At 44.7% G+C, this 22,351-nt stretch overlaps 1 protein-coding gene across 1 annotated transcript in view; it reads right to left on the bottom strand.

The window, feature by feature from the left end:
- Positions 1-22,351, bottom strand: part of LOC127587424 (phosphatidylinositol 4-phosphate 5-kinase type-1 gamma-like) — a 99,823-nt gene that overhangs the window by 19,257 nt on the left and 58,215 nt on the right. The window contains exons 13-17 of the mRNA XM_052045721.1: positions 21,438-21,585; positions 20,762-20,839; positions 19,245-19,365; positions 15,619-15,714; positions 1,538-1,563 (exon numbers count right to left, since the gene is read on the bottom strand). Coding sequence (XP_051901681.1) covers positions 1,538-1,563; positions 15,619-15,714; positions 19,245-19,365; positions 20,762-20,839; positions 21,438-21,585 — 469 coding nt within the window. The remainder of the gene's footprint in view (positions 1-1,537; positions 1,564-15,618; positions 15,715-19,244; positions 19,366-20,761; positions 20,840-21,437; positions 21,586-22,351) is intronic.

Below are 22,351 nucleotides of genomic sequence, written 5' to 3' on the forward strand. Positions count from 1 at the left end.
TTTGTACTACCTCGATATACTTATGTGGAAATGACGTATCTGGACAGTGTGCAAAACAAAGCTTCTCAATGTATCTCGATACATGTGACAATAATAAACCAATTACCAATTAGTGAGGATGGCTCTGCACTTGTAAAATCGTATCTCACAAAGTTGATTGATTTTTTCTGAAGCATATTGCTGAGGGCAGGGCGGTAGTGTCTATGTGGACTTTAGCAAGACCTTTGACAAAGTCTCACATAGTAGGCTAGTTTGGAAGGTTGGATCACATGGGATCCAGGGTGACCTAGCCAATTGGATACAAAACTGGCTTGGTGAAAAGTGTTGGTGGAGGATTGTTATTCAGTGTGCCACAGGGATCAGTACTGGGTCCAATATTGTTTGTCATCTCTATCAATGATTCGGATGACAACGTCGTTATAGTGGTTAGTAAGTTTGCAGATGACAGCAAAATTTGTGGTGTAATGGACAATGAAGAAGGTTACCTAAGATTACAACAGGATCTAAATGAACTTGGAAAGTGGGCCAAGGGATGGCATTTTGTTAAGTTAATCCAGGGCAGGACTTGCACAGTAAATGGCAGGGCCCTGGAGAGAGTTGTTTGATGGAGTGACCTAGTGGTATATACTTCCCTGTAAGTGGCAACACAGGTAGACAGGGTAATGAAGGTGTTTGACACAATCCCCTTCATCAGTCAGGGCACTGAATACAGGAGCTGGGACAACACACAAAATACTGGAGGAACTCAGTAGGTCAGGCAGCATCTATGGAGGAAAGTGGACAGTCGATGTTTCAGACAGAGATCCTTCATCTGGATTGGAGTTGGGACGTCATGTTGTAAACGTATATGTCATTGCTGAGACCATATTTGGAGTATTGTGTGCAGTTCTGGTTGTCCAGCTATAGGAAAGATGTCATTAAACTGGAGAGGGAGCAGAAAAGATTCATGAGGATGTTAACAGTTTGGAGGGTTTGAGTTATGAAGAGAGGCTGGATAGGCTGCAGTCCAGGGAGTAGAGAAAGCTGAGAGGTGACGTTCTAGAAGTATATAAAAATCATGAGGGCCACAGATCAGGTCACAGTCTTCTGCCTAGGCTTAGGGGTTGGAGTGGGTGGACCAGGACCGTGATGGGGGCTGGGGGGTGTAGGGAGAGGGGGGAAGGAGAGAGGAGGGAGGGGGAGGAGGGAGGGGGAGGGGGAGGAGGGAGGGGGAGGGGGAGGAGGGAGGGGGAGGGAGGGTTTGGGGTGGAAGTGGGTGGACCGACCGGACTGTGCTGGGGAGGGGAGGAAGCTGGGGGCTGGGGCGGGGGAAGGGGGAGGGGGACCAGGCTACCGTTGCCAACGCCACCGTCCCCGCTCTGTTGCCGTCTCTCGGGCCCGGATCCTCGGTGCTGAGTCACGGGCCGAGCCCGGGAGCGGCAGTGGGGCCGCAGGGCGCGGAGCCCGAGTGCCGCTGGTTCCCCCCCCCGCTCTCCACCCCCCCGGCCCCCTCACCCCTCACCCCTCACCCCTCACCCCTCACCCCCGGCCCCCTCACCAGACCATCGTGCTCTCCAGAACCATCTCGACGAGTCTCCAACAACGGACTATCGGTCGTCACTGCGCAGCCTATTGGTTGGAGTTCTCGCCAATCAGTGTCCGCCTTACTACAGGGCCGGCAGGCCCCGCCCACTCGCACCCAGCATGACGGGAGTTGTCCGCCAATCGCGAGACTAGAGCGTCACCGCGGCGCTCCCTCCTCACCGCCCCTCCCGCAGCGCGGCGCTCCCTCAGCACGTCACGGAAATCGGCCTCCCCTCATCGGACTCCGTCCAGATTTCCCGCTGCCTCGGTAAAGCAGCAGCGACCCCCCGCCCCCCCATTGGGCAGGAGCCGGACAGCTTGACCTCACAATCTAACTCGTTACGACCTTCCACCTTATCGTCTGCCTGCAACATCTGTGGAGGGAAATAAACAGTTGACATTTTGGGCCAAGACCCTTTATCAGGACTGGCAAGGAAGGGACCAGATGAATGCATAGCTGGAGAGTTGGAGAAGAGAAGTTTGAGATTACTGAAGCTTTGGAAATATTTTTGGGGTGGGTGAGAACTGCACAATTCAAGTTGGCTGCACAGCAGCAGGGTGGGGTAGGATATCCCTGCAAGGGGGGGGGGGGTGGTTTCACTCGGCAGTATAATAGGCACCTCAATGGAACTTCAGGAAAGACAAGCAAAGCAGGAAGAGAAAGTAATAGATAACAGAACCACCTCAAAAGAGTGACAGGCTTAAGCAGAGCCTATATGGATTTGTGAAAGGATTAGATGCTGAATGAGCTGCTGAGTGTTCACAACATTTTCTGTTTTCATTAAAGGACTATATTGGACTAATCCATTGGGGCTCCTTCAGCATGTGGCTAGTAGATAAGGGTAGTCCAGTTGATACGATGTATTTAGATTAAGGCTTTTGATAAGGTCCTGTACAAGAGATTGGTTAACAAGGTTGGGAGAACATGGAATTGGGAATAATATTGAAAATTAGTTTGATCGAGAAAGCAAAAAATGGGAAGGATGCGACTTCTGAGTTACAACGGGGATAAATGTTTGTGCTCTAGCTGTTCACAATCTATATCAACATTGGTAAGGCCACATTTAGAGTACTGCATACAGTTCTGGTCATCCTGCTATATAAGAAGGATGTCATTAAACTGGATAGGGTGCAAAAAAGGATTTACAAGGACAATACCAGAACTGGAGGGCTTCAGTTAGGAGGGGCTGGAAAGGGTGAGACATTTTTCCCTAGAGTGCAGGAGACTGAGGGGTGACCATAAAGAGGTTTAAGATCATGTGGGGCATAGGTTTAAAGTGAAGTGGGAAAGATTTAAAAGGAACTTGAGAGGCAACTTTTTCCACACAGAGGATAGTGGGTATATGGAACAAGCTGCAATTATGACATTTAAGACACTTGGACAGGTACATGAATAGGAAAGGTTTAGAGGGATATGGGCCAAATGCAAGCAAATGGGAGTAATTCAGGAAGGCAACTTGGTCAGCATGGACGAGTTGGGCTGAAGGGCATATTTTCTGTGCTTTATAACTCTGTAATGCAAAATAATCACGTTTCCAAGTTTGCTGATGATACTGAACTGAGTTCGGATTGTGTGCAGAGGAGGATGTAATGAGACTACAAGGAGTTAATGGACAAACTGAAAGAGCAGGCAAGGTTGTGGCAGATGGAATGTAATGTATAACAAATGCGAGGTGGATGTAATAGATGTGGTAAATGGTGAGAAATTAGGTAGTGCTCACGTTCAAATGGATCGAGATGTGCTTCTGCATAAGTCACTGAAGGACAATACACAGGTGCAGTAGGTGACCAGGAGGGCAAATAGATTAAAAGAATGTTTGACTACAGGAGTATTGCAATTGCACAGAGCCTTAATGGGACTGCACCTGGAGTACAGTAAACAGTTTTGACCCCTCAGCTTGGAAAGGATATACTTACTATTAGAGTGTGGAAAAGATGCACTGGACTGTGTCCAAAGTTGGCAGGTTTGATGTATGAGGAAAGACTGAGTATACTGGGACTGTATTTTTTATGGTTTAGAAGGACAAGAGAAGATCTCATCAAATCTTACAAAGTTCTTTATTCAGACTAGATGCAGAGACAATGATTTCTCTGACTGAGGAGTCTGAGACTAGGCAACATATTTGCAAATAAGGAATAGACTGTTAAGGACTGAGATGAGGAAAAATTTCCACAGTGGATGTTTAGAATTCTCTACCCTGGAGGACTGTGGAAGCTCAGTTGTTCAAAACAAGATTGATTCACAATTCTCAGAAATCTATCTAAGGCAATATGGATAATGCTGGAAAATTATGCTCAGACAGAAGATCCACTGTAATCTTAATGAATTGTGCGATGGTCTTCAAGGTCCTTATGGTCTTTTTTGGGGTACTATTGCTGACGATCTTGGGGAGAAGAGAAGCAAAGCAAGACAGGGAGTTGAAAAAGTAGGCGGCAAAGCAAATAGATGACAAAAACAAAGTCAAGCAGCCAAGGACAAAGTAGAAAAGATATTAAAGTCATAAAATTAGAAGCATTGAATCTGAACGCTTGGAATATTCACGAAAAGTAGATTAATGATTGGAACAATAAAATTGTATAATCTAATTGCTAGGATGACCAAAGCTGGGAGCCAAATATTCAAGGGTAGTCAACATTTAGGAAGGACAGGCAAAATAGAATAGTGATGTCTAAGAATAAGCCAGAAAATTATAAACTGGTGTGCTTGATGTTAGTTGTGGGTAGATTATTGGAAGGTATTCTAAGGGACAGGATGTACAAGTATTTGGATAGACAGGGCCTGATTAGGGATAGTCAACATGGCTTTGTGCATGGTCGGTCATGTTTAACCAATCTTATAGAGTTCTTCAAGGAGGTTACCAAGAAGGTCGCTGAGGGAAAAGGCGGTGGATGTTATCTATATGGATTTTAGCAAGGGCTTTGACAAAGTCCCATTTCGGAGGCTGGTCCATAAGGTTAAGTCGCTTGGCATGCAGGAGGAGGTAGCCAGAGAATGGTGGTAGATGGTTGTCTCTCTGACCAGAGGCCTGTGACCAGTGGTGTGCCGTAGGGATTGGTGTTGTTATCTACGTTAATGATTTAGATGATGTGGTAAACTGGATCAGCAAATTTGCAGATGACAGCAAGGACGGCTATCGAAGCTTGCAGCATGATCTTGACGGGCTAGGAAAATAGGCTGAAAATGGCTGATGGAATTTAATGCAGACAAGTGTGAGGTGTTTCATTTTGGGAGAACAAACCAGAATGAGACAGGGAATGGTAGGGCTCTGATGTGTGCAGAACAAAGGAACCTGGGATTACAGATCTATAGTTCCTTTAAGGTGGCATCACAGGTAGATCGGGTTGTAAAGAGAGCTTTTGGCACTTTGGCCTTCATAAATCAGGGCATTGAGTACAGGAGTTGGGATGTTATGTTGAAGTTGTACAAGACATTGGAGAGGCCAAATTTGGAGTATTATGTGCAGTTCTTGTCACCTACCTGCGGGAAAGATATAAATAAGCCTGAAAGAGTGCAGAGAAAATTTACAAGGATATTGCAGGAAGTTGAAAACCTGAGTCACAGGGAACGGTTGAATAGATTAGGAATTTGTTCCCTGGAGCGCAGGAGAATGAGGGTAGATCTTACAGAGATATACAAAATTGAGGGGTATAGATAGAGTGAATGTATGCAGGCTTTTTCCCCCTAAGGTTCTGTGTGACTAGAACTAGAGGACATAGGGTTTAGGGTGAAAGGCGAAATACACAAGGGGAATCTGAGGGGGAACTTCTTCTCTCAGAGGGTGGCGCGAGTGTGGAATGAGCTGCGAGCAGAAGTGGTAGATGCGGGTTCAATTTGTAACATTTAAGAGAAGTTTGGATAGGTACAGGATGGGAGGGGTTTGGAGGGATATGGTCTGGGTCCAGATAGATGGGACTAGGCAGATCAGGTCAGCATGGACTAGATGGGCCTGTTTCTGTGTTGTAGTGCTCTATGACTCTATGTTGTAGCACTAGTTATAAGGGAGGAGATCAGTGCAGTGGTGAGATATGATCGTAACAGACCAATGTTGAACTAGAATAAACTTGCATCAAGCTAAGAAATTAGAAAGGGCAGAAAACATTGGGAGTAGTTAGTTACAGGTCAACAAATAGTAGTGGTAGCATTGGGCATGCCATAAATAAGGAAATTAGAGTTGCATCTGACAGGTATAACAGTAATCACGGTATGTTAACCTACACAGACTGGACAAATCAAAGTTGCTGTAATAAGGTGGAAGAAGTATTCATGCAATGTATAGAAGAATTTTTTCTAGATCAATGTGTCGAGAACCCAAGGGAAAGGTTATTTTGTAAGTATTTCAGCCCCAAATTCAACTGTTTATTCTCTCTCACAGATGCTTGACCTGCTGAGTTCCTCCAGCAGATTGTTTGTTGCTCCAGATTCCAGCAGCTGCAGTCCCTTGTCTCTCCAGGGTTGATTGATAATTTTGTCATCAGACTTTGGGGAAGAATGACCATTAAGTAATAGAATTTGAAATTGAGTTTGAAAGTAATATTGTTCAATGTCTTAATTCTTAATTTTATAAAAATGATAAATAAAAATAATTAACACTTAAAGAAGAGAAGTTGGCTGTGGTTGATTGGTAGCCTACATTAAAGGGGATGATGGTGACCAGGCAATGGTTAGTGTTTAAAGAAATAATGCATAGTCACAGAGCACAGAAACAGGCCCTTCAGCCCAACTCATCCACACCAACCAAGATAATCCCATTTGCCTGTGTTTGGCCCATATTCCTTAAACCATTCCGTCCATGTACCTGTCCGAGAGCCTCTTAAATGCTGTTTATGCACTTGCCTCAACCATTTCCTCTGGTAGTTTATGCCATATATAGACTACCATCGGGGTGAAAAGCTTACTCCTCAGGTTCCAATCAAGTCTCTTCCCCCTCACCTTAAACCTGTGCCCCTCCAGTTCTTGATTCTCAAACCCCAGAAAAAAAGACCACGTGCCTTCACCCTATCAATGCTCCTCATGATTTTATACACCTCAAGATCACCCCTCATTCTACTATGCTCTAATGGATTAAGCCCCAGCCTACTCAACCTCTCTATAAATCAGCCCCTCGAGTCCTGGCAATATCCTTGTGAATATCTTCTGCACTTTTTCCAGCTTAATGACATCTTTTCCATTGGCAGGGTGACCAAAACTGAACACAATATTCCAAATGCAGCCACTGCAACATAACATCCCAACTTCTACACTTAATGCCCTGACTGATGAAGGCCAGCATGCCAAAAGCCTTCACCACCACACTGTCAACCAATGACGCCACTTTCAGCGAACCATGTGTACTCCAAGGTCCCTCTATTCTACAACATTCCCTATGACCCTACCCTTCACTATGGAAGTCGAACCCTGATTTGTCTTCCCAAAATGTAACAGCTTGCACTTACCCAAATTAAACTCCATTTGTCATTCCTCAGTCCACTCACCTTGCTGATTAAGATCCTGTTGTAATTCTTGATAACTACCTTCACTGTCTACGACATCACCTATTTTAGTGTCATCTGGAAAAATTACTAACCACGCCTTGTACATTCTCATTCAAATCATTGATATAGATGACAAATAACAATGGGCCAAGCACCGACCTCTGAGGCACATCACTAGACACGGGTCTCAAGTCCGATAAACAATCTTCCACAATAACCCTCTGCTTCCTACCAGCAAGTCAATTGTGTATCCAATTAGCTAGCTCTCCCTGGATTCTATGCAATCTGTGTATCCAATTAGCTAGCTCTCCCTGGATTCTATGCAATCTAACTTTCCAAACCTAACTAGCCTACCATGCAGAACCTTACTGAAGTCCAGAAAGACGATGGAGACACAAGAGACTGCAAATGCTGGAATCCAGAGCAATACACAAAACACCTTGCCCCAATTTAGAACGTTAACTCGTGGACCAGATCTGTCTCTTTCCATAACTAATTTAAAACTAATAGAACTATGGTCACTAGTCCCAAAGTGTTCCCTGACTGACATCTCAGTCATTTATTCTGCCCCATTTCCCCAAAGTAGGTTGAGCTTTGCCCTCTCCTTATTGGGTCCTCTAATATATTGCCCAAGGAAACATTCCTGAACACACTTAAATTCTACCCCATCTAAAGCACTCAGCACTCTGGCAGTCCCATTCTACATTAGGGAAGTTAAAATCTCCTATGAGAATCCTATTACTCTTGCAACTTCCTGCAATATCCCTGCACATTGATTCCTCAAATTCCCATTGACTATTAGGGGGCCAAGAGTACAATCCCAACAAGGTGATCATCCCCTTCTTATTTCTCAGTTCTACCCATAAAGCCTCACTGGATGATCCCTCTGACTACTGCTATGTTCTCCTCAATCAGAAATGCAACATCACCTCCTCTATCCTGCCTATTGTATTCGTACCCTGGAACATTAAGCCATCAGTCCTGCCCCTCCTCTTGGCCACATTTCTGTAATGACTATAATATCCCAGTCCCACATAGCTGTCCACGCCCTGAGTTCATCCACTTTACCTGTCGGGTGTCTTGCATTGAAATAAATACAATTTAATATAACAGTCTTTTCTCGCTCCCTGCCACACTGCCCTCGTCTTGTCTACTTAATTTACTGTCGATGAATTCTGTATCAACTTCCAACCTCCTGTCTGCCTCACTGCTGCTTTATTCCCACTCCCAGAACTGCTGTAGTTTTCATCTGAGAAAGCTGCAACTTTAAAATATTCTTACATTTTAAAATGTCTCCATTGCCTTGCTCCTTTCTGTATCCTCTTTGAGCCCTCCTCTTCTGGCCTTTGGAGCATTTCCTGCATCCCACAGCCAAAAGCTGCATCTCAAATTCATTCCCAATATATTCCCACACATCTAACATTGTTTCTGAAAAATCACTTCTTTGACTGACCTTCTGAGCTTTGCCCCAATATGGCTCAACACACCTTTTGTTAAAGTATTTTGAGATATTTTGCTCCATGAAACACTTTACAAATTAAAGTTGACATTAACATTAAAGGTTTTTAAAGCAATAGATATTATGGTCATTGAAAAAAAATAATGACCAGATTGTAAGAGAGGTGGTTCGGGTCTTTCCAGACAGTTGGTTGATAGAGGGTTAGAAGTCCTCTCCTGATGCTCATCCATGTTCCCATGAGAAACTGGCAGCCAGTATTTAAGCCCATCTTCTGTGCAATAGCAAATTAATCCATGTCAGAGAGCATCGTGAACGGTCTGTTCTGGTTTTTGTCTGACATCAAAACAGATGCTTTGTCCGTCAGAAGCTTCCAGGTAGTCATTGATGGAAAAAAATAAGTCTCTTCCCCTCCAATCTCATCACCACCTAATGATATAACAGTTAAATGGACTGGTTGTCTTCACTGAAAGCATATTGGTGTTCAAAAATCCTGCAAGATTGTATATGGCTTTGGTGAGACTTCATCTGGAGTATGGAGGGAAATAGATTATTCATAGCCAAGTCCAAGGCAAGGGATTTATCCTCTGAAAAGAATAAGCCGATATGCGCCAGACCTTCGAAGAATGAGGTGATCTTGTCAAAATATGCAATTTTTTAAAGGGACTGACAGGGTAGAGGCTGACAGACATTTGCCATAGTTGAGTATCAGAGACCAGAAGGCTGTCTGAGGAATTCCATCAAATGAATGCTCTGCCTGACAGGCTGGGGCTGCTCATTCATTGAATAATTTTAGAGAGGTACAGACAGGCTGAGGGGTGGGCAGATAGACAGTGAAATTCAATGCTGAGAAAATGCAATTGAAACCAGAGGGTGTAATTCTTAAAAGGGTACATGAAGACTGAAATCCAAGGTTATGTACACAGTAGGGTATAGGACAAGTTGAGATTACAAGTGTGGAATTCATGGCAGCCTTTTAAAAAAAATTAACGTAGCTCCATCTGGAGTATTATATCCAGTTGTGGACACCACAGAAAGATGTAAAGACGTTGGAGAGGGTGCTAGTACTTTATAATGTATGAGATTAGGAGACCTTAGAGTGTATAAAATCATGAGGGGTATAGATAGAACACACATTCTTTTTCCTCAGGGAAGGAAAACTAAAAAGTAGAGGGCATAGGTTTAAGGTAAGAGGTGAAAGATTTAAAAGGGACCCGAAGGGCAACTTCTTCAACCAGAGGGTGGTGTGTATATGGACTGAGCTGTCAGAGGAAGTGGTTGAAGCAGGTCCAATAACAACATTTAAAAGACATTTGGATAGGAGGGGTTTATAAGAGGGATATGGGGAAAATGCAGGTAAATGGGACAAGCTTGGTGGGCACCATGGTCAGCATGGATGACTTGAGCCAAAGGGACTGCATCCATTACTCCATGACTAGGAGAGGGTGATGGGGAAGGAGACAGCATGTGGAACAGAAATACTAGCATGAAGCAAAGGGAAAAAAGGCCCATTTCTGCTTTGAATACCAATTTAAAATAAATTACTGGTCAGATGCCTTGATTTTTTGGAAACTTCACTCTAAAGCTACTCCAACTTTGATGTATCCCCATTAAAGTCACAAAGAGACAAATATTTGGTAAACTGTCCATTTATATACAGATAGATACAAAGTTGATGAAAAGTTAGATATTTCAATGTTCACAAAAACTAAACAGACAGTACAAATTAAATATGCTTTACTATCATCTCACTGTAGAGCAATTGGGTGGTGGAAAGAATGGAAGCCACACACAGGCCCAAGTCAAAAGACCAAATTTTCTGTCACTCAGAGGTACTGCTCCTCAAGCCACACTGGCACCACCCGTAGAACATTCACTGTTGAATGAAAGAGGGCCCACAGCTTGGACCCCTGAGCAATGTTGACCCCCTCCCTCTCCAGGTTCGGTTAGACATTGGACACTGAGCAAGACCCCTGAATGATCATTTTCCCACTAATACAGGGGCATACTTATCACTTCCTCTCTTCAGAGCAGCCCCAGCGAAAGCTGTGGTTGGCAACGACAACAAGCGAAAAGGAAGAATCCACCTTCCAGAGTTTATTCGCAGGGCTGAATTGGGAATTGCAGCCAATTCCACCCTATCCAGCAGGGTTGTCAGTTTCAGACCCTGGCTCTAAACAATACTCTGAAGACTGATTTTTGTGTTACTTATATTTTCCAATCAAAACTCACAAAGTGGGATCTCTCTTCACAAGTAGGCGAGCTGGAAACAGAATCCCTTCCTCGGTTCCTGGCAAGAAGGCGGCAGGTCCTCAGCTCGAGTGCTCCCATTCACCCCTGCGTTAGTAACAGGACCCGTACCCCTTCTGCAAAATCCCATAACTCCAGATTTATTTAGTTGCAATTAATCCCACACTGAAACATCACAATACCTTCACAGAGTGGAGATTTCACATCAATCTGGAATGATGAAACCCTTCCCCTCTGCTCAGCAGCTGTCAAATATCTAACACTTTTATCAGAGGCAGCCCTGGCAGAAGAAATCCACCAATGTTAAAGTAAAACATTCATACCAACACCAGAGTTTGTTACATTCATAAAGTGGATAGTCTTTTGAGTTATGAAGTTATTCTAATGAAGAACCATTCCTCCAGTCCACAGCCAGAGAGGCAACACACAGCTTTATCTATAACCTAAACTGGAATGGCACTCTGCATAACTTGTATAATATCAGTGGCTTAACTGAACAAATTCAAAGGCTACAAGACTAGGCAGAGGTCAGTTTATAGAATGCTGCATTACAGGGGGCCATTCAGCCCAACGTGCCTACACTAGCTCCTCCAAAATACTGGTGGAGCATCTGGAAAAGGCAATACTGGCAAACATGTCAGTCATCCCAAGGCAGCCGAGGGCAGCTGGATGCTGCTGCTGACCCAGTAAGATCAGACAAACTCTCTCAGCTCATTGCATCCTCGGGATGTCTCAAAGCACTTCAGTTATATCAGTGAAGTCACTGACATAATGTAAGAAAATGTAACAGATTATTTTTGCATGGCAAGATCCCAACAACAGCAATGTGATTGAGGGTAAATAATACCAAATCAACAATCCCTTAGGTTGAAATTTATCCTCCAGATGTTTAACAAAAGCATACTGGCCGAGTTGCCTGCTCCGAATACACACATTCACCCAGAAGTCTGAATATCAACTCTATCACAAAAGAGAGTCTGACTGAGGGATGACCAAGGAGAGATGCAAATGTGGGGAGCACAGGAAAACCCCAGCATTTGTGCACTCTTCTGAAAAATTTCAATGTGTGGACAATTGCCACCTGTGCAATGATCATTCAGAAAATGGCTGGACCTGTAGCTGATATTTCCTGGGTTATTCTTCCTCTCGCGCAGAATGCAGGAGGGAGTCAGAGACTCGTCAGTACTACGGCTGGGGTCTATCATCCAGAATGAGAGCGGAAGCTTGAGTGCAATGAAGGTTAATGGTGCCAGCCACATTCCCAGTCTGCACCCTCCAGTTGCAGTATAACTCTATACTTATCTATTACCAGATCGAGATTGACACGTCTAGGTCGAGTTTCTCTCTCCAGCCCAGATTCCAGTGGGGGAAAAAGGTGGGAGTGAAGAGCAAACAAGAATGTGTGCAGAACCACACACATCAAGTCTTGTAACAGTTACAACAGCTACTGCTGAGCTGACTAGCTGTGGCTGAAACTCATATTTTGAGTTAAAACACTATGCAAAACTCAGTTTACAATGCTCCTGCTTACAAAGGTGGCATCCCTGCCAAGTGGATGTGAAGGGCACCTTAAATAAGCATTGATGGCAAAAAAAATGATGTAGCTACATGCATATCACTGTATAAAGAGAGTAACAACATCAAGAATGTTATCTTATACACAACTTGTTCGAGGTCCAGCTCTGACCTTGTATAGTTAGCCCCTTTAAATTAAATGTAAACATTTCAGAAATTACAAAGAAGTTAACAATGTGTGAAAATCTGTGGGGTTGCAACAATCCATGATATGAGAGCAGCTTTAATTAAAGGAACGTTCAACCACTTCATTAGTGCACAGTGGGGGAGCCAGGCTGGGGATCAGAACTTGCAGGGGTACTCGAGAGGCACTCTGCATTGTGACACCACGAACAGCATCAAGGTTCTGTCCTGTTGATTGGCAGGCATGACAATGCACCAATATCCTCCAAATGGCAGAGGTGAGGTGCAGTACAAACACAACTCCTGCCAGGTTGATTCTCCCTGCCACCTCCTCCAAGCTGCTGTCGCTGGGGTATGGTGGCAAGGGGAAGTGGAGCCTCTGACCAATCCGACACAAAGTCATCATCACTAGACAGGTGTTCAAACTGGCAGCCAGGTAGAGCTCAAAAGGTGAGTGCTCCAGGACTAAACCCCATATTCCAGCCTTTCAGGTCATTGCCAAATCACCATCCTGGGAACGCATCATGGTCAGTTTGTGGAGATCCTATGGCCAGTGAGCAGGCATGGGCTGAAGCCCATGTCACTGCCAGCATGTGTTAGCAAATCCTGGGTAAAACATGGGATTCAAGACTTGATTGGAAATACCCACAAAGTTCAAAAGTCATGAGATTAAACTGGGAGTCTGTTGATAACAACAACAAACAAAATAAAATCACACACTGCTCCGAGTCACCACACCTGCACTCTTTTGGTGAATAATGCCACAGAAACAGGTAATGGGGGCCATGCAGGGACTAAGTCAATAATAGTTGGGAGGGTCCCAAGATTTGAGTAGGGAATAGTTACAACATGTAGTTTACCCAACAGGGTCTCCTTACCCCTAGCAGCACCTTCACATTCTGATGGCACCAACCCCCAGTGGGGTCCACAACATCCTTTCCACTCAGTGCAACAAGGATGATCAACCATCTGTTGAACCACAGTGGGCTCCACAGTCGAGACAACTACGTCTTTACCTGCAGCCAGGGAAGAGGAAGGTCTCGACTTAGGTCGATTCTCTGGTCCCCTACTATGTCCTTAACATGTGCTATAAAAATAACAGCATGCTGGTTTAAAACCTCAGCCCCAATAACAGCACCTCCTGAAGCTCAGTATTCCTTCAGGAGTGGTCATGATGCTAACCCATGAACAACTAAATCTCTATGCAACACACATTAGCACCCTGGAGGAGGTATTTACTGCTTCTCAGTGCTGGATTAGTTTGCGGTAAAAAGCTGGCAGGCCAGTGTGAAAATTATTTGATAGTGGCAATAGGATAATTCCTTCACGACAAATTGGCACCAACACAGTCCAAAAGGGTTTACAACTTTTGCATATATAATCGAGAATACTGCAGCAAGTCAGTACACATTGCAGTGGGAAATTAGACTAGATTCCACAATGTCCATTCTCTTGTTTTCAGGCACCCAACACTTCCTTTTCCATTTAAAAGGAACTATCAAAAGTCTGCTAAAGGCAAATTTCTTCCCGGCTCAACAAATGAAAAACATTTGTGTTTTTTTTAAATATGATGTTCATAAATATTAATTCAGGAAAATGCACAAACACACACATAACAGTCTGTAAAATAAGGCCGTGGGGGATTGTGGGGTTAAAAAAAGTGTCTAATATAGACATTTAAACAGTAAGAGAAGAGATTTTTGGCAGGAGTAACCCAGCAGATTAACAAAACTTGGCTCCTTCTTTTGTTCAATTTGTAAGGAGCAAAATGTCCCAAGCAATCTTTCACCAGCGTCTGGAAAAAGGAATTAAACTGCTTATACAAAAAATTCTTGCACACTGCCACCCCCATCCCTAAAGCTGAGCTGCCTGCTTTAGCAACGGGAACACATGGTGCCAAGGCTGCTCTGATTGGCATCAAGGCCAGGAAGGGAGGGGGTGCTGTGTTAAATCTCACCTCCCCCATTGTAAGTGTCCTTTAAAATAAGCTGCCCTTTAAAGCCTCCCTTACTTCTGTAGTTTCTGGGCAGTTGCTGGGATATACAAGAAGAACTGACCCATGCAGAGTGCGTAGGCAGATGGGAATTATTAGATGCAGTTCACACTCCATCCAGGTCACTGAAACAGAATAAAAACAGAGTTAGATTCTGAGAAAAGGGCACTTCCACCCCACTGGCCAAAATAAAAGATATAAACTTCCAGGTGGTTAGTTTCCCCGAAATGGGGGTCGAGCAATAACCCCAGACAGTATGCTTATCTGCAGTCTGCACACACTATCTGACAACACCAGGAAGACGTATGCCAAAGGCAGAGGTTAGGGTGCCACTGACCTGTCTTTTAAATTACGTGTCTCAACACTTCACTAATTGCAAGTGGAATAAATACGAAGCACACTGGCCTTCACCACCTACCCCCATGGCTTCCAGCCCTCCAACAAATACCCCCCAATGACCCACTGCCTTTTTTGTCTCCTTCACAACTGACAATTTATTTAAGGAAAGTTTAAGCTCTCCAATTCTCGTCCCTGGATCACCCGGTGACCCCCACAATCTCCACTGCCAGCTGTACCTGCTGCTCTGGGATTTCCTGCTTAAACTTCTCTCTGCTCTTTTACAATACTCCATGAAACTCCCTCTCGGTACAAGCTTTTGGTCACCTGTCGTATTTAAATGCACGGCTCGACCAATCAAATATTGTTCGATAATTCCTCAAGAAATACCTTGAGATGTTTTTAAAGGTGTGTGACTGGAGGCTGCAGGTATTGCAAGTGCTATAGGATCTTGCCATGCAGAAATGCAGACAGTCTAAATGAAGATGAAAAAGCAGTGGATTTGGCTCTGCTTTAATGGCTTTGATCAAGGAAGGAGTGACGGCTAGAACAGTGGAGAACTCCCTGTTAGTCTGTGGAATGGTGGCCGTGAAATCTTTTGATCTTCGCTCGCCCCAGTTAACTGGGGCTGAATGTAATGTCTCACCCAAGGGATGGCACCTCCACAGGGAGCAGAAGCCTTGCTCAAAACGTTTGGAATGATACACCCCAGAATTCAAGCAATTCTCCAACATGGTGACCAGATAAAAATGGATGTCGGGAGAGGTAGGGTGGGAAGTGGGAATGGAAGGAGAAAGTCCAAATGGCGCCAACTCTACATCAGGGTGGCGTTTTTCAGGAGAAAACTTACTTTGACATCCTTGCTATTGGCCTCTGGAGGCTTTGGAAGACATGGGGGCCGGGGAAATATGGGCGATGAGCAAATCCAATACCTTCCCTCCAAGAACTGGTGCAGATTTAGCACAGCGAGGCAAACCACCAAAAACAAAAAGAGCAGCATGGAAAGCAGCAGAGAGAAGGAGAAGAGTAAGATGTTACGGCAATTTATAAGCATCAAGAAGGTCACAATTAGGAAGTTATCTTTTAATTCAATATTGAGGAAGTCACCGAGTTTCTGCAGATGACACTACACACAACAAGCATTGCAACACTGCAGAATCATGAAAGGTTATCATTCTATCATTATCTTCCAATTAGCTGGAAGCAGCAGAAAAACTGTTGTTACACATCTGGATAATCATCGATCAAATGCATTGTAAGATGCCAGGAATGCAGTCAGGATGGAGGACAAGAGGGAGATAGTCAAGGTCAGGTTAGGGACAAAGTGGAAGAGAAATACAATGTTGGAAAGGAACAATAAATCTCAACAAAAATGCAATCTGCTCCTTCAATAGCATTGAGCAGTGGATAGCGATTGTGTTCTCACATATTGAGCTAATCTTCTTGACCCATCCAATCAAAACACAGAATGGAGCTGCCACTGGGTGACCCAACCAAAGCTCATTCCCATAACAGCAAATTAAATTCTCCACATCTTCCGAATACAAAACAATTCGGATGTTTGTGCTCTCCTAAAACCTGCTGACATATGGTCAAATCAATTCACAAGGATACTCAGACAGTGAGGTTTAACTAGTACAGAAGACAGTATTTACAACATAGGTCTATGGTGACTTTATGTTCCACATGTCCCTTTCAAACCCACCGAGTATGAGCTTCTATTCTGTTCTTGAGCTTATCCAACTTCTCTTAAACTTTCCACTGCTCTCTGCCTCAACCACCCTGTGGAGACAAGTTAAAGACTCATTCCTGAATGAGCAAAGATTTTCCCTGAATTCCCGCCGAGTTTATTGGTGGCCATCTCATATTTATAGCTGAGACTCTGGGATTCCCCAGCATCACTTCACCCACTGCAACATTCCAACTTTAAGGCTTCAGCTACAGTCCATCCAAACAAACACTCAACTGCTCAGGTGAAATAGCCCAGGAATTTTTGGGGTGGCAGTGTGGTGGTGGTGGGGGTGTGATGAGGGAAGAGATGGCAAATGCCATCTGTGGCCAAGGGGAGAGAAATCAGCTGCTCCAATGCACAGCCCTTTCATGAGTGAATGCCCGTGATTGTGGGGACATGAAGGCCAAGCTCCAGAGGCTCTGGTTCCAATAGAAGTTGTACCCATGCAGGAGTCAGCAAGATCCTTGTGGATACAAGGATCAATGTATTTAACTCATTCCTTCAACTACTGACCAGAATAAGATAAACTGACTGCAAGAAAGGTGGTGGAGAGGTTTCACTTTAGTTATATCGGGCATAGGTGAGAGACCATATCTAGAGCACTGTGCATAGTCCTAGTTTCATTTAAAGGAAGTAGTAATATATTGTAAGCAGTGAGTACAGATTTATTAGATAAATACCTGGCACGGTGGGTTGTCTGTTGAGGAAAGGTTGGAGAGGCTAAGTTTATATCCTCTGGTGTTTAGAAGATTTAGAAGGGACTTGATTGAAACACAAGATGTTGAGGGGTCTTGATTGGGTGAATATGGAGAAAACTTTGGTTAGGCCAAATTTGGAGTACTGTGTGCAGTTCTGGTCGCCCCATTACAGAAAGGATGGAGGTTTTGGAGAGGGTGCAGAGGTTCACTAGGGTTGCCTGGATTAGAGAGTATTAGCTATGAGGAGAGATTGGACAAACTTGACACAAGAGATTCTGCAGATGCTGGAATCTGGAGCAACACACACAAAATGCTGGAGGAACTCGGGTCAGGCAGCATCCATGGAGAGAAATAAACAGTCGATGTTTCAGATTGAGATCCTTCATCAGGACTCGAAGAGGGCAGAAGCTGGAATAAGAAGGTCGGGGAGGAGTACATGCAGGCAGGTGATAGGTGAGTTCAGGTGAGGGGGGAAGGTAGGAGGGTGGGGTTGGGGGAGGGGGAAGTAAGCTGAGAGGTGATAGGTAGAAGAGACAAAGGGCTGAAGGAGGCAGAATCCAGCAGGAGAGGGCAGTGGACCATGCAATAAAGGAAAGGAGGTGGGGAAAAGATAGGCAGGTCATGTGAGCTGGGGAAGGGATGGGCAGGTCATGAGGGTGGGGCAAGGGGAAAGAAAAAGGGGCCACAGGAATGAGGGAAGATAAAGGAGAGAAAAAAAGAAAGGGGGGGGGGGAGAAAGAAGAGAGGAGGGGTTACTGGAAGTTAGAGAAATCAATGTTGAGGCTGTCAGGTTGGAGACTACCAAGGCGGAATATGAGGTGTTGCTCCTCCAACCTACGTATGGCCTCAACGTGGCAGTAGAGGCGGCCATGGATAGACGTGTTGGTATGGGAGTGGGACGTGGAATTGAAGTGGATGGCCACCGGGAGTTCTTTGTATTGTTTTCACTGGAGCATTGGAGGTTGAGAGGAGACCTAACAGAGGGTTATACTAGAGGCATAGATAGGGCAGAGAGTTGGAAGCTTTTCCCCAGCATAGAAATATCAAATACCAGAGGACACAGCTTTAAGGTGAGAGGGGGAAGTTTAAAGGATGTGCAAGGTATGTTTTTTTTAAAAAACTATACAGTGGTGGGTGCCTGGAACACACTGCCAGGGGTGGTGGTAGAAGCAGACATGATAGAGGCATTTAAGAAGCATTTAGACAAGGACATGAACATGCAGGGAATGGAGGGTTATGGATCATGTGCAGGCAGATAGATTTAGTTTAATTTGGCATCATGGTCAGCACATACAGCATGGGCTGAAGGGCCTGTTCCTGTGCTGTTCTAACATTGCCTCTTGTGGAAGGAGCTAGAACTGAAGAGAGGGGATCATTATTTATAAATAAGACATGAAACAAGGTGGTGAGGGCTTTGGAACTTTTCCTTAAAGAATGGTGAAAGCACTGGGTTTCTACATTTTTAAGTACAGAAATTCATGATAAGAATTGCTGGGGAATGTAAAGTTGAGGTTACAATCAGATCAGCAATGAACATCAATTAATATTGCAGGTTTGAGGAACTGAGTGGACTATACCTGCTGCTTGTTCGTAGGTCATGCTGCACCTCCTGTGCTTCATGTTTTACCAAGGAAATGGCCGTCAACAAAAGTGGGATGTTTAGATAAACTGATTTTGCCAGACACAACATTCTAAAACACAACTTCCACAGCTGAGGAGCAGCAAGATGACCCATGAGGGTATCAGTAGGGCAGGGTTTGGGCAGTGATGAGGAGTGGGAAACTTTAGGAGATCCAAATCTTTGCAAATTTAACTGAACCCAGGAAAGGACCAATCTCCCCCTCCAATGGGACCTGGCCATTTGCAGTGCACAACCACTCAAGACCAAACACTTCTATTGTCCAGAACTGCACACAATACTCCAATTCTGAACAGTTGCTCCCTATCCACATGAAAAGATCTAAAAGCCTAAGCCGGGAGGCAGCCCCTCACCTTCTTTGCCACAACCAGCAACCCTCCCCATCCCAACTCCACCATGGTACTTACGAAGCAGATTTCAGTCTCTAACAGTGTGTCACGGCACCGGGTACCTTCCTCTGCCTTTGACGCAACAGACAGCTCTGAAAGAGGGGTCCCCGAGGCTGGCTCCGAAATAATTGGAGGTATACTGTGGAAAAGGGGGGGGGGGGGCAGGGGTGAAGGGGTGGTTGAAGAAAGTACAGGCATTAAATTCCTTCAAGAGTCCTGTCCTACATGAAGGTTGGAATAATACGACTAGTTCAAGGGCTGACCCTACCTGACGTTAGCAACCGCTAAACACTGCAGTCAGTCACCAAGCGTGAAATGGAACCTGGATCTCAAACTGCTACTGCAGAAACCTCTCAGTGTGGGTGAGAGTATGAGAAACTGCCCTAATCAACTTGAATGATTACTGGCAGGGCTACTGCACTGTGCTGACACTTGGTGGCAACAGCACATTACCTTCAGAGCCCTTTGCATAGACAGGACAAGGACAGGATTCTTCTTGGGAAAGGGCTGAAAAGACACCCGAGCCGGACCCCAGTCAAGGCGCCCAACTCCCATGTCAGGACACAAGGATACAATTTGGTAAAATTTACTCTGATCTCTCCTTCAATTCCATTCACCTTTCTAATCCCTGTCGATTCCTTTTGCAAGAATCGCTCAATAAGCCATCCACACACAGCTTCCTGAGACACAGTAGTGAATGCTTCCCAAAAAGAAATTTCTCATTTCTCCTAAATGTTCCACTCCTTATCCCGGGACTGTCCTAGTTCTAAGTTCACTAGCGACGGAAAATTCTCAGGGCATCTACCATGCCAAGCCCTCTCTAAATGTTACTTAGTATGATCAATGGCATCACCTCCCATCCTTTTAAACAGCCAGATTTTAACTGCTCTCAAATGTAGCAGCCTCCCACTCCAGGACCAATGCAGTTAACCCTGGAATCTTGAGGTGGTTTTGCACTGTAGTTCTGCCACAAAACATCAAATTTCACGACATATGTCAGTGAAAATAAACCTGATTCGGAGCTAATTAGCAACAACCTGCAATTCTATAAGCAACTAAACACAGCTCAAAGGACTGTCTTTCAGAAGAAGAAAGAGGTGGAGGGGTTTAGATAGTGACTCCCAGGTAGCTGAAGGCATTGATAGTAGAGCAACAGACGTTATATTGGCATCGAAAGAGCAACTTCCACACACATAGGAATACCCTGATCCCCAAAATCCTGAGACAAAAATGGAGACAAAATCTTCCACCACCTCGCCGAAGTCATGCAGCAACCAGTTAAACAATAGGCAGATACCACCATCAGACAGGTAGGTTAACAATTTCAGGCCGTCTGTAAACACTTGTGGTACCCCATCTCTCCAATCCTAATTGTACCGGGAAAAGAAAGTAGTTGCACATCAGCTATCCAGCCCAGCAAATGCAGAACTTGCCGCACGGTTGACTGAGCTTCCCCCCAGTTCAGATTGGAGACACTGCATGTTCTGCAGACCAATGTGGTATCAAACAGTCTTGTTCTACCCTTGTACTCTCACCTTTCGACGCTGCTGGCAACTAGTTCATTTGGATGCTGTTCAGTCTCATCAGTGGTGTGCACATCCAATCCCAGAGGCCTGCAACAAGATCAGGTTCCAACATGCAAGGTCTGTTTTCATTAAAATCCAGATACTTCAAGTTACACGAATCCTCTCACATTTAGACTGAATTGTTAGCATGGCAAAAATACCCAAGGTGCTTTACGGGAGGGGTCAGGTAAAATTTGACAGCAACTCACATCAGGAAATGAGGACAGGTCACCACAAGAGCTCAAGTGGGAGGCTTTAAGAAAGGGACAACAGGATTTGGAAGTGAAGTCTAGAGGCCAGGCAGATGTTGGCAGAGCTGCCAATGACAAAGCAATAGATATTTTTAAAAACCAGGATGTCACTGGACCAGAAGGTGAGGTAGGTCAATGAGCACATGACAATGGATTGATGCAAGGACACAGACAACTGAGTTTTGTACAAGGTGTCCAAGGTAGGAGGCTGCCCAGGAATGACCTTCAATCGTCAGACGCTGAAACATCAATACAGCTACCCTGCGACGACACTGTGATAAATAATCACCATGGAACCATTTATGGGATTATGGGGAAAGAACAGGCAGATGTCTAGCACAGGCCACTGGGCCAAATGGCCTCTTTCTACAGCATGCAATTCCAATAGAATTGACCTTGTAACTGGGGAATTAGTTCCTGTGCTGTCCAGCGCTCCGGGTTCTGCAAGGGAAGAACTGGACAAAGTCGTTGCTGCTGAATCACTGGCGGCCTCATCAAGTGGTGGGGTCCTGGGCAGGATGTCAGGCCGACCCTGATATGCTCCTGAAATAAAAGACAGCAACAATGTTGTGAATTAGTGCTACCCAGAGGACAGCGAGTCAAACAGCTATTACTTCTCCGTTCTTCCTCTTTTATTCAGATACAGAGGTCAGGTGTTCATCAGCCTAACTCAATGGCTGCTGCAGCACAGTTAGCCTGTTACTGAATTAGCACCAATGAGCAAGAGCTAAGAGTTCCAATGTCACCAAGGAAGTTGGGAAATTTAAAGTAACCAAATAAATTAAGAAAATAAGTTAAAATAAGCAAAAGAATTAAGAAAAAAAATCAAGCTCAGTAGTGGTGACCATGAAACTATCATTGAACCCACCTAGTTCACTAATGCCCTTCAGGGAAGGAAATCTGCTGAAAATCAAAAACTGCACGTGCCGGAAATCTAAATCAAAAACAGGTCAGACCGCATCAATGGGAAGAAAAAGACTTAAGGTTTCAGAATGAAGACCCTTTGTCAGAACTGGGAAGACAACAAAAGCATGTTAAGCTGCAGAGAGGATGAGAGGAGGGTGCCACTGCAAGGGTAAAATCGAGGTGACCTCAGGGATAAGCTGGAAAGGTGATCTGATCAATGAGTGAATGGGAGCAGTTAGAGAGTGAGAACATAAACAAAGGAGTTGTGAAATGCGGAGCATGAAGATGCGCCTGGCAGGTCAGGCTGGGCATGTCCTCCACTCCCAGAGATAAAAAAACAACGGGGAAAAACCCAAGAAACACACTGAGCCAGTATCACAGATGGATAACTGAGGGAACAGAA

This window comes from Pristis pectinata, chromosome 40 (assembly GCF_009764475.1).
Source record: "Pristis pectinata isolate sPriPec2 chromosome 40, sPriPec2.1.pri, whole genome shotgun sequence".
NCBI classification, from domain to species: Eukaryota; Metazoa; Chordata; class Chondrichthyes; order Rhinopristiformes; family Pristidae; genus Pristis; species Pristis pectinata.